A 9,962-nucleotide genomic window follows, 5' to 3' on the forward strand; every position below is an offset into this window, starting at 1 on the left:
TCTTTGTTAGTTAACCTATTTGGAATGGATTAGTTGGGCAAGAAATTATTTAATGTATGTTATGGAGTGTAAAGTACTTGGCATTTTTATTCTTTTTGATAAACTAACTGTTTATGGTTACTGCGGTATATGTATGCACCTATATGCCTAGTTTTTCATTAATTCAATATGATATTAATGTAGCTATGACCTAATGTCAATAATAAATAAAATTACCCATATAAATGAAGCAGCAATAAAACAACCGTTGAATCTGAAAAGAAAAATGAAATGAAAAGATGAAGAAACTTCCTTGTAAGAGATTTTATAATTTGTATCTTAGTAACCAGAAAGAGAAATTGAGTTCCCGTGAGTATATTTTTCAAAGAAAACAAATGAAATGGTCAATGCAGGTCTACATACTGTGTCATCCAAGCAAATCGAACTTAGAAATTTGGAGAAAGCTTGCTTGAAAAGAATAATATATGAGAATAAGAAACAAATAATCAAATCAACATTTACAAATCAAAGGACAACCTGAATTTTTAGGAATACCTGACTATTAAAAACTTAAATCTACAGAAATGCAGGGTTACATCCCCATCTCCCACGAAATTAAGACATGAACGACGGGAAAACTTACTAAAAGAAAAAGGGAAAGCATCAGAAGAGCAAAGAGAAAAATCTTATGGGAGTACAGAAATATGGCAGAAATTCCTTAATGAAAAAAAGGAGTGTGTGTCGTAATATACAAGGGACAAGGATGAATGAAACTATTCATTACGAGCTACTATGGGATCTGACAGATGAAATGGATTGAGCCGAGACTGAAGCGGTTGGACTGTTAAGATCTCTCTCACCGTTTATTTCTTTTGGTTTTCCACTTAGCCTCTCCATAGCATCTTGACATATTTCGTTAAACCATTCGTCTTCAGGCAATTCGCTGCCAACAAAGGAGATATGTATGAATCGAAAATAAGAAGCAGAGCCAATGCCTTAAACGGCACAACTATCAATGGGAGGGAAAATAGAAAACAAAACATTCAAATGACCCGTAGGAGTAGCCTACCTATATGGATCCATCCCTGTTGCCGAAAATGCTGCCATTGCTTTGGTTATAATCTCATTGACAGTTCGTTGCAGATTCCTTGACAAATACCGACCTTGGGAGGCAAAACATACCACAAACTTCATATCCAAATAGAACTGCACAAAGCACCCAAAATGTAATATTATTCGATGTCAATAAACCATTACATCATATTGCAAGCATACACTTCCAAGGATTCTAAGAACAACAATGTCAGAAATAAATGCACAGCTCAATGTACATTCTTTACGACAACAAAATAGCTTTGAAACAGAAGCAGCATATAATCAGCAGTAATGAATCGTGCTCATTCTGTTGCAGCTAATTTTCAGCCATTGAATTTGGTTAGTTTTGATATATTCCATAGTTGCTATTGGCTTACTGTAGTTTAGTTCAATGAAAGAATATGGTAGTCAAAAATATTTTTCTCATGATAGCAATGGTTTAGAACAGAAGGCAAGAACTTTATCATTAGGTGATACAACTATACAAGAATTGCCATAAAAAACTCAACCGACCATATTTTTATATAAAGCATCAATTCCTGTCCAGTTTGCAATATGTATTTTTAATGATTAGTTAATCACTTCATCAATGAATATTCATCCACAAAATAAGCAACCAATCCTGATTCCATACCTGTTGGAGACCAAGAGGACCCAAAGGCCTTGGCCCATCTTCAATATCATCCCAAAAGCTTTGGTCTTCTGAAAGCCACAAAATAACAGTTTCTGTAAGTCTCATCAAGAGCAATGTCGCGAATCTTTCCCTCCCTACAAACATATCTGCTGCGAAATTGGACATTCTGTTCAGTTTTATGAAAAGTTCCTGGACAATAACAAAAGAGCCTGATCAGATCTTCAATCATATATGCAGAAGTTAAAAAGTTTGTAAAGAATATCATTCATAGAAAAAGATAAAAGAAATCTAGTAACAAATAAATATGTCATAACAGTTTCAAAGAATAATAGCTCTTTCAAATCCAATGTCCAACTCATAGGTATAGAAGATGGCTGTCTATGAGATTCGAAAGTAAGAACTAGTGAGTAATCAGTTTGAAAATCAAAATAAAAATCAAGTTGAAGTTAGCAATTTAGCATCTATGGAAATGAATTGGGAAAGATTTTAAATTACATGAGCCATTCGGATAAAAAAATGATCATAACCACCTAAGAAAACGGAAGAAGCTTAGATACTAAACAATTTCAAGCAGGATACAGCCATGAGGCCACTGAATCAGAATCTAAGACATTACAAATACATCTCATGCAGAACAAAGCCAACAAAGAAAAGCAACATTCCACTCTAAGAACCATATGAGGCAGAAAACTTTTCAAAATATAATCTCATGAAGGTAGTATCAGATTCAAATATTGTATTTTCAAAATACCTGAAAAATCAAAGATGGAAGCCATTCAATTTCATCTGCATTTCCATCCATATTTATATACATATTGGCTGTGAGATGACTATCACCATCCTCTGCAAAAATGAGGTCCAAAGCATGTTGACGACAGAATGTATCTTTTAATCTGTCAACGGAACTAACAAGTCGTCTCCTCCATTCTCTTTGTTCAGGATGACGATTTTGCCTGTCAGAGATTCTTCTCCTATTATCATCCTTGTAAGCAGACTGATTTATGGGAGATAGTTTCATGGCTGCACGCGGAAGTAGTTCATCTGCTAGTAATGAAGCATTAGCAAGCAACGCAATCTGCTGGGCTTCAGTCTCAGCAATTCGAACAAGTTTGTTTCCAGATTCTTCAAAGCTTACTTCTTCCTCCATTGATATAGGTAATGCTTTTATGAGCATGCTGATATAAGAGTTAAACACTTGAAACAACCCTTCCAAAGCTTGACCTCCCAACTGCATACTAAGCAGTGGTCCTACATCCTCAAAGAAGTCCTGTATAAGCATAAACATCCAGCATGAAGTGATTGATACACAAGAAAACATGCAGGGAGTTCTTTCAAAAAAGGAAAAGAAAGAGAAACAAGGAGAGAAGAGAACATAAAGAGAGTTAAAATGAATTAAAATATGCCGGGGATGTGTGTATTCCAGTAAAAAGACAATTATTTACTCGATCTCGTCAAAGAGAAGGTTCAGCATGCCGTTGAGACAGAACTGAGAGAATCATGAAAAGATTCAATTTTCAAGAAAAGATTCAGATTGAGAATCATATAAACAAATATCTGCGTTTAGCTTAGAACATCAATTTACACAGTTCCAACCAATGCTACATCCTTATTTTGAATTAACATTCATTCCATGTAAAAAACATTACCTAGTCAAAGCTAGATTCTCACCTGGACCATCAAATTGAAGCGATGAGCACTACTTGTAAGTTTATGTTGAAATGTTGTTATATTATTCATTGATATGCTTGAAGGTCTTCCAGTCTGACGATTAGATGGAGGGTTTGTGAGTACCCAATCATCAGCGGCTGCCAAAGCAGCAGTGCTCTCCTGAATTCGTTTCAGATTAGCATCTAATGCTTGTTCCACACTAGGCCTAAAAAGTTTCAAAAGCACAGGACAAAGAGCCAGGCCACGTGCCTCCAACAATGAGCAATGACCCAATGCTATTTGAACACACTCCGCAGCAGCTCTTAAACCACCAGCAGCTGCTGACGAAGCTAATGCATGCCTTTTCACCAGAAGAGCAAATGCCTCTGTTTGCTTCGTAGCCCACATCACAAGTTCAGAAGTATAAGCCGGCTCCTCACCAAAAATGGCCAATGAATCACTTGCAGCTTGTGCTATTGCAGAAAATACCAGTTGTGCAAGAGCAGCAGTATATGCTCCTCCATATGAGGTGCTTGATGGGCGAAGACTTTGCATGTTATACTGATATCGTTGCAGATGGGCATTAAGCAACAAGCTGTGAGCATTGGGACCATCTCCAAGCCTTTTAAGGGCTGAAATTGATGCACGAAGTTCAGCCCCACGAGTGGAAGGCTGACAAGCAGCTTCAGCAAGCTGATCAGCTAATTTCTGCCTACGTTTGTTAATGGAATTCTGTAGAGACAAAAGTAAAGATGGACTGAGAGATTTCATCTTTTTTGCCTCAGAATATATACGATCTCCTTCATCAAGGGCAGCCAAAGCTTCATCAACACGCTTTTCAGCCAATAGAACATCCAAAAGATCAGGAAACTCAACTAGCCATTTGTCCAGGTCTGATGTCTCCCTATCTTCAGAATTTGATAAAGCATTTTCAGAAAAACCATTAGAATTGGAGATAGACAATGAGTCAATGTTAACTCCCTCAGCTAAACCATGTATCAAGGCAGCTTGTGTAGACAGCAGGTTTCTGATAGATGAAAGCTCCCCCTCTAAATCTGATATCTCCTTAGATGTTCTGTAATGTATTACACATTGCAAAAATTTAAACAAGACCAGTGATAAATCAGTTAAATAACACGAAAATGTTTTCTTCCTTCCTTTTTAATATCACGACCTAATTTTATTTATATAAAAAAATGATTTTATTACAGCTCTATTTTAATTTTTTTTAATATTTGTGTATTTGGTTGAATGTTTATGAATTATAACTAACCGTATGAAGGCTGCATAGTTAGCATAGACACTTCGACGCATCTCCTCGGCAGAAGCTCTTTTCAAATCCACTAGATATGTGCATAATTGTTTTATTTCCTGAATAACAAAGATGACATTATCATAATTGATTAGGAAAATTAAATGAAAGAACATACAAACTCTCTAAGATGTTGGAAACAAGTTACAGCCAATAAGGCAACAAATGGTTACACTGCAATATCACTAAATGGAAGCAAAAAAGAGCCCAACAAACTGAGTGATCATCACTGGGGGCACTACTTCTGTTCTTCGACAAATTTAATATGCTATGATCCAACAAAACTATTTTGCAACTACAAGAGACCTATATAGACCCTCAATAGTGTAAAGAAGACACATCTCTGATTGAATAAACCATAATAAAGGTAGGAAAACTGATATAACGTCTCCCTTTTCGTTCATTATAAGGACTTAATAACCAATAGAAAACAATTGACACTTTTGTGTTTGGTCTAGACAACCACTATCTAGAGTTTATTCGACTATAACTAATTTGACTTTATCCGTGTTGATTTATGTTAAAATTCACGAATTTAAACTCGATCTCTTACATTCTTGCTTAAGAGAAAGTGAGGAACAAGTGTCAAACAAGATTGGCTAACTGTGAGTCCCATATCAGCTGGTGCCTAACTGCCTAGACGTTATTAGTGCCATCTTGTCTTAGGCTCATAGCTGCCAAACTTTCAGGATGAGCTCTCATATAGATTTAAAAAACCGCAATCTAAAAATGGGGTTGCCAAAATCGTGGGGAAAAAATTTAGAAAAATGAGATGCTAGACTTTGTGTCTAACCAGTTGAAATATTGCTACAAGTATTATCACATAATGCGATAGTAGTGACATGAGACCAACACCTCGAGCCAGGAAAGATGAATTATTTGCAAAGTTTCCAGGGCACTTCATCCTATTTGTTTTAAACTTTTTCCAAAAGTATATAAGAAATAGGATAATTGAATATATTTATTTATAACATGAATTAGTGTAAGGAGAAGTTGGCGGATAGTTTACTCCCTTGTCCAAGAAACCGAATGAAACCGAGGCAAGGGATTTCAGGAAAAATAAAAATAAATTATTCATTAGCATTATGGAAGAAATCAACTGTCCCTCCATTTGGGGAGAAAATGGAGAGTTGGCTACAAGCATGCTAACATTATTGTTTGCCACCTTTATCCTAACAAATACTGAAGCCTATATAAGAACACGTGTGCTGCTTCTATTAACACTATCAATAAATCTAGTTTTCTTTCATTTCTTCAAATGTTTTTGGCATTCAAACGATGAAAGAATCATATTGTTACCATTTAACTACCTCCTAGTTTGATAAATTCCGATCACGGCTCGGAAAATTGAATTACATCTTCCCACATTTACTCCTACATCATCATCCCAGCAATTCGTCCCCAGTACCAAAAATCGCAAAGGCGTTATAACAAATGGTCAAAATTACAGCTATAATCGGTCAACCACAGGTACAACTAGAATCTGAGTGCCGAATTGGCAAAACACAATCCCAACTAAGATAAAATCTACTACAGCTTCCAAAGCCAAGACTAAATAGCATCGAAACGAATCATAGAAATTCTAATTTCCGATTTACCGATAACAAAAAATGATAAAAAAGCGAAGAAAATTGAAGCACGATAATGAAAGTTTACCTTGTCGCTGAGGGAACACTTAGACTGGACATAGCCCTCTGCATCGAACTTGTCAGACTTGAAAGGATGGAGACCTTCCTCGAGCTTAGGTCCGTTCTCCTTGACAGTGGCGTTGATGCTTCTTGACCGTGACGTCTTGCCCGTCGCCATAAGCAGCGAGCTCGGAGACACGAGATCAGCAAAATTAGGGTTCAGAAATTGGCAGAACAAAAAAACTATTAGATCCACGCGCAAATCTTAGAGACAGTGATTGTTACGGGGGCAGAATGCAGCATGCAAGCTCAAGTGTGAGCGCGTGAGTTGCGTGAAGAACAGTAGAGATAGAAAAGAAGAAGAAGAAGAAGAAGAAGAAAAGATCCCAAGGAAAGCGGTGTTGCTTGGAGAGAGAAAGTGAATGCAGAGCCAGCCAGCAACGCCAACAATACTACGCCTCCTTCCTTCTCTCTCTCTCCAATCTTAACTGTTTTTTTTTTTTACTTCTACTACTTTTCTTTTCTTTTTTTTAATAAAAATATTATATTATTTTTTTCCTCCAACTAATTCAACTATGAACTTGCTTGTAGGAGCAGTTTTTCTCATATTTGTTTTACCTGTAAATGATGCATCCTTTGCAACGAGAGTTGGTGGGAAACAAATGTTTTGGTAAATGAGATATTGGATAACAAATCATGCAAAATTTTAACGTGGTGGTAAATAATATGGTCCATATTGTATAGTGGCTGGTTTCTTGCCTAAAATGTAGAGATGGGTATTTAGAAATGTCAAAATAATTGACATGAGATTTTCATTCATGTCTTATAGATTTACCATTGATCTGAGATATCTTGAAGTTTAATACGAAGAAAAAGAACAATGGATTTGCACTTTTTCTGTTTCATTTCTTTGCGTTTTGCCTAGCTGGATTTGACCATATAGACTTCAGACAATGCTTACCATATCAACATGTGTGCGTCAAATTCTGTATATTCTTTTTTTTTTTTTACCAAAAATATGAGACTCAAATCCCGCAACCTCTTAATTGAGTATGGAGAGACTATACCATTTGAGATATTACTCGTTGGCAATTCTGTATATTTTTAAGGGAAGAGAAAAAGATTAATTTTAATATACTCTTCACTTGATTAAAAAAAATAAATCCCTTCAAAATAGTAGTAAAAAACTTGGATTACCAAAAAGAGGAGACGAGTTATAAAATTAGTTCATAGAAGAATTTTTTTGGGGGAATACCTCGTTCTCTAATTCTTTTAGAAAAATAACGCAAACTTTTCATTGCACATGGTAGGTAATTTGATATGAATTATTCTTAGTGTGAGGTGACAAGAAGGCATGGCTAAGAATTAAGAAACACCACTTCCACTGTTAAGGCCAGTGCCTTGTTGGATATTCTCATTACTGTATACCTTTGGTTTGCAGTTGTAAACTTACTAAATTTACTCACATTGTTTGTATCTGAATGTTTTTCCCCCCTATGAGGATATTATTATCGCTAAGCTGAATATATAAATGGCAATTGCAGAGCAAAACAAATAATAATAATTTCTCTTATAGTCAGTAAGTGACACAACATAATCAATATTAGTCCACTTCATCATTGGACATAACCTAGCTGGCTTTTCCTTCAACTCTTCTATTTTCTACGTATATTTCCTTATCTGTTGTCCCCAAACTGATTAGAAACCTCATGATTCTCTTATTTCTTTCAATTTAAAAAGAAAATTAAATAAATCTATTTTGTGTTAACTAATGATGATGGACCTGCGTTCTATTATTGTAGTTATTACCAACAATTTTTTATCTTTGTTTCCATGGGGGACATATTTTATTTTTTCTTGGTTTAGAATTATATTGTTATTTTCTACCACAAAATAATGAAGCATTTGGCAGGTGTTTACCACAACCTTCGCCCAATGACCCGTTCAACAATCAACATAGTCAGGTTGTTCTAGTAACCCCGATTTGGCAGCCAACAATGCTTCCATTTTAGGCGCTTCTCAAGGACAAAGTCAACCACAGACATCCTCACTAGGATTTAGACCCTCTTATCTCTTAATCACCTTTGCCATTTTACCAAATGTAAACTTTCGTATACTTTCTTTATGACAAAACATAGATTCCCATATCCATCATCAACAAATGAATGAACTATTGGAATTGGATAAATTACAATTACCTCACTTATGATTAAACAAAATCATCAATAGCACCACCAGTTTATAAAAAAATATACTAATATTTCCTTCAATTAAAATTACATGACACTCCATAAAATTATTAGCATCTCTTGCAAACAAGGGACGATTCAAGAGACGTGTATAATTTACCCTATAAATAGTTACTTGTTTGCACGATTTCTAGCGTAGCCTTATAAGTTGCTGCATCCTCAGAAATCATTCATGGGATAAATGGCACGCTTACAAACATGGATTTACAAAGGAGAAGTAATATTATTTCAGATAAAAACTCAACTTAAATTTAGTTGAAAAGTATTTTCATATCATGACCGCTGAAACAGAAGATGAAAGTAAAATGGATCCAAATCAGAAGTTCAAACTCGAATTATTACAAGATCAAGCATGCAAATAAAACAAAACAGCTAGGTTCAAAATGACATATAATTGCAGCTACAAAGCTTTCCAATAGCTACGGATCAATGCTCTGTAGGATCTGAACGAACAGCTGATTGAAAAAAAAGAAAGAAACAACAACATAACACTTTGATCAAAATCCAACCCATACGAAACAAATCGGCTTAATAATACCAACAGACAGTATAATTGTGAAGAAACAAAAGTTAGGACATGATAGTTAGGGTTGGGGAGTGAATTAGGGCTAACATACTTACAATGGGAGATTGGATGGCAGAAATTGATTATAAGCAGATCTAATTAATAAGAAGAAGGAGGAGAATGAGAGCTTACTCGGCTTTTCGGGCTTGCCATCAACCCACTTGGAGAGGGAGAAATGAACCCTCTCGCGGGAGATGGCTTCGGCCTTGAAGGGTTCCTTGAGGCAGTTCCTCACCAGATTTGCGCATATGTTTGAGTACGTTATGTAAGTCATCCCAGCCGCCCTCCAAAACGGTGCCGCTCCACCTGCACTTGCCATTCTCCGATTGTTATTGCGATACCTAATACTTTGTTTCTTCTGCAGTTACTCTTCTGCGTTGTTCTCTTAGAAATCTCTCCTCTCCTCTACTCTTGATTGTTTCTTACGGGCCTCTTTGGGCCTCTAATTAGGCCATTAAGCCCATTCAAATCTATGACTAAAAATACCCAAAAGGCTAAAGGCTTGCACTATTGTGTATCCACAACTATCAACATATATTTCAGCTACTTATTTTTATGCACTGTTTAATTGGTCATGGATTTAATTTTTAAGTTCTGTTATCACTATGGAAATGTTTTGTACAAGCATATAGTTATATATATTTACATTACTGAAACTATGTCACTCAATTACCTATTATTTATAAGGTTTTGTAAATATAAATATTTTGTTATTGAATCGCAGTTTGAAATATTTATTGATAACCTTAATTTTAGCTAATATAAATAATAGTATATTAGCAATGAGATGCTTTATTATATATTAATACTAGGGTAGAGTTCGCACTTTGTGCGAGACATGTACATAATTTAC

The 9,962-nt window shown here is 35.5% G+C and overlaps 2 protein-coding genes across 2 annotated transcripts; both read right to left on the reverse strand.

The window, feature by feature from the left end:
* Positions 1–444: 444 nt before the first annotated feature.
* EXO84B (exocyst complex component 84B) lies at positions 445–7,128 on the reverse strand. The gene is made up of 7 exons (XM_016341604.3): positions 6,324–7,128; positions 4,629–4,726; positions 3,377–4,430; positions 2,460–2,975; positions 1,709–1,897; positions 1,049–1,185; positions 445–922 (listed from the first exon to the last, which is right to left on the reverse strand). The coding sequence occupies exons 1-7, from the start codon at positions 6,471–6,473 to the stop codon at positions 760–762; spliced, it is 2,307 nt and encodes a 768-aa protein (XP_016197090.1). The 5' UTR covers positions 6,474–7,128; the 3' UTR covers positions 445–759.
* Positions 7,129–8,747: 1,619 nt separating this feature from the next.
* LOC107638364 (ATP synthase epsilon chain) lies at positions 8,748–9,505 on the reverse strand. Its single transcript, XM_016341603.3, has 2 exons — positions 9,242–9,505; positions 8,748–8,999 (listed from the first exon to the last, which is right to left on the reverse strand). Exons 1-2 carry the CDS (start codon positions 9,426–9,428, stop codon positions 8,971–8,973), a joined length of 216 nt encoding a protein of 71 aa, XP_016197089.1. The 5' UTR covers positions 9,429–9,505; the 3' UTR covers positions 8,748–8,970.
* Between the last annotated feature and the right edge of the window lie 457 nt (positions 9,506–9,962).

Source organism: Arachis ipaensis, chromosome B4 (genome assembly GCF_059453495.1).
Source record: "Arachis ipaensis isolate K30076 ecotype BB chromosome B4, ASM5945349v1, whole genome shotgun sequence".
NCBI classification, from domain to species: domain Eukaryota; kingdom Viridiplantae; phylum Streptophyta; class Magnoliopsida; order Fabales; family Fabaceae; genus Arachis; species Arachis ipaensis.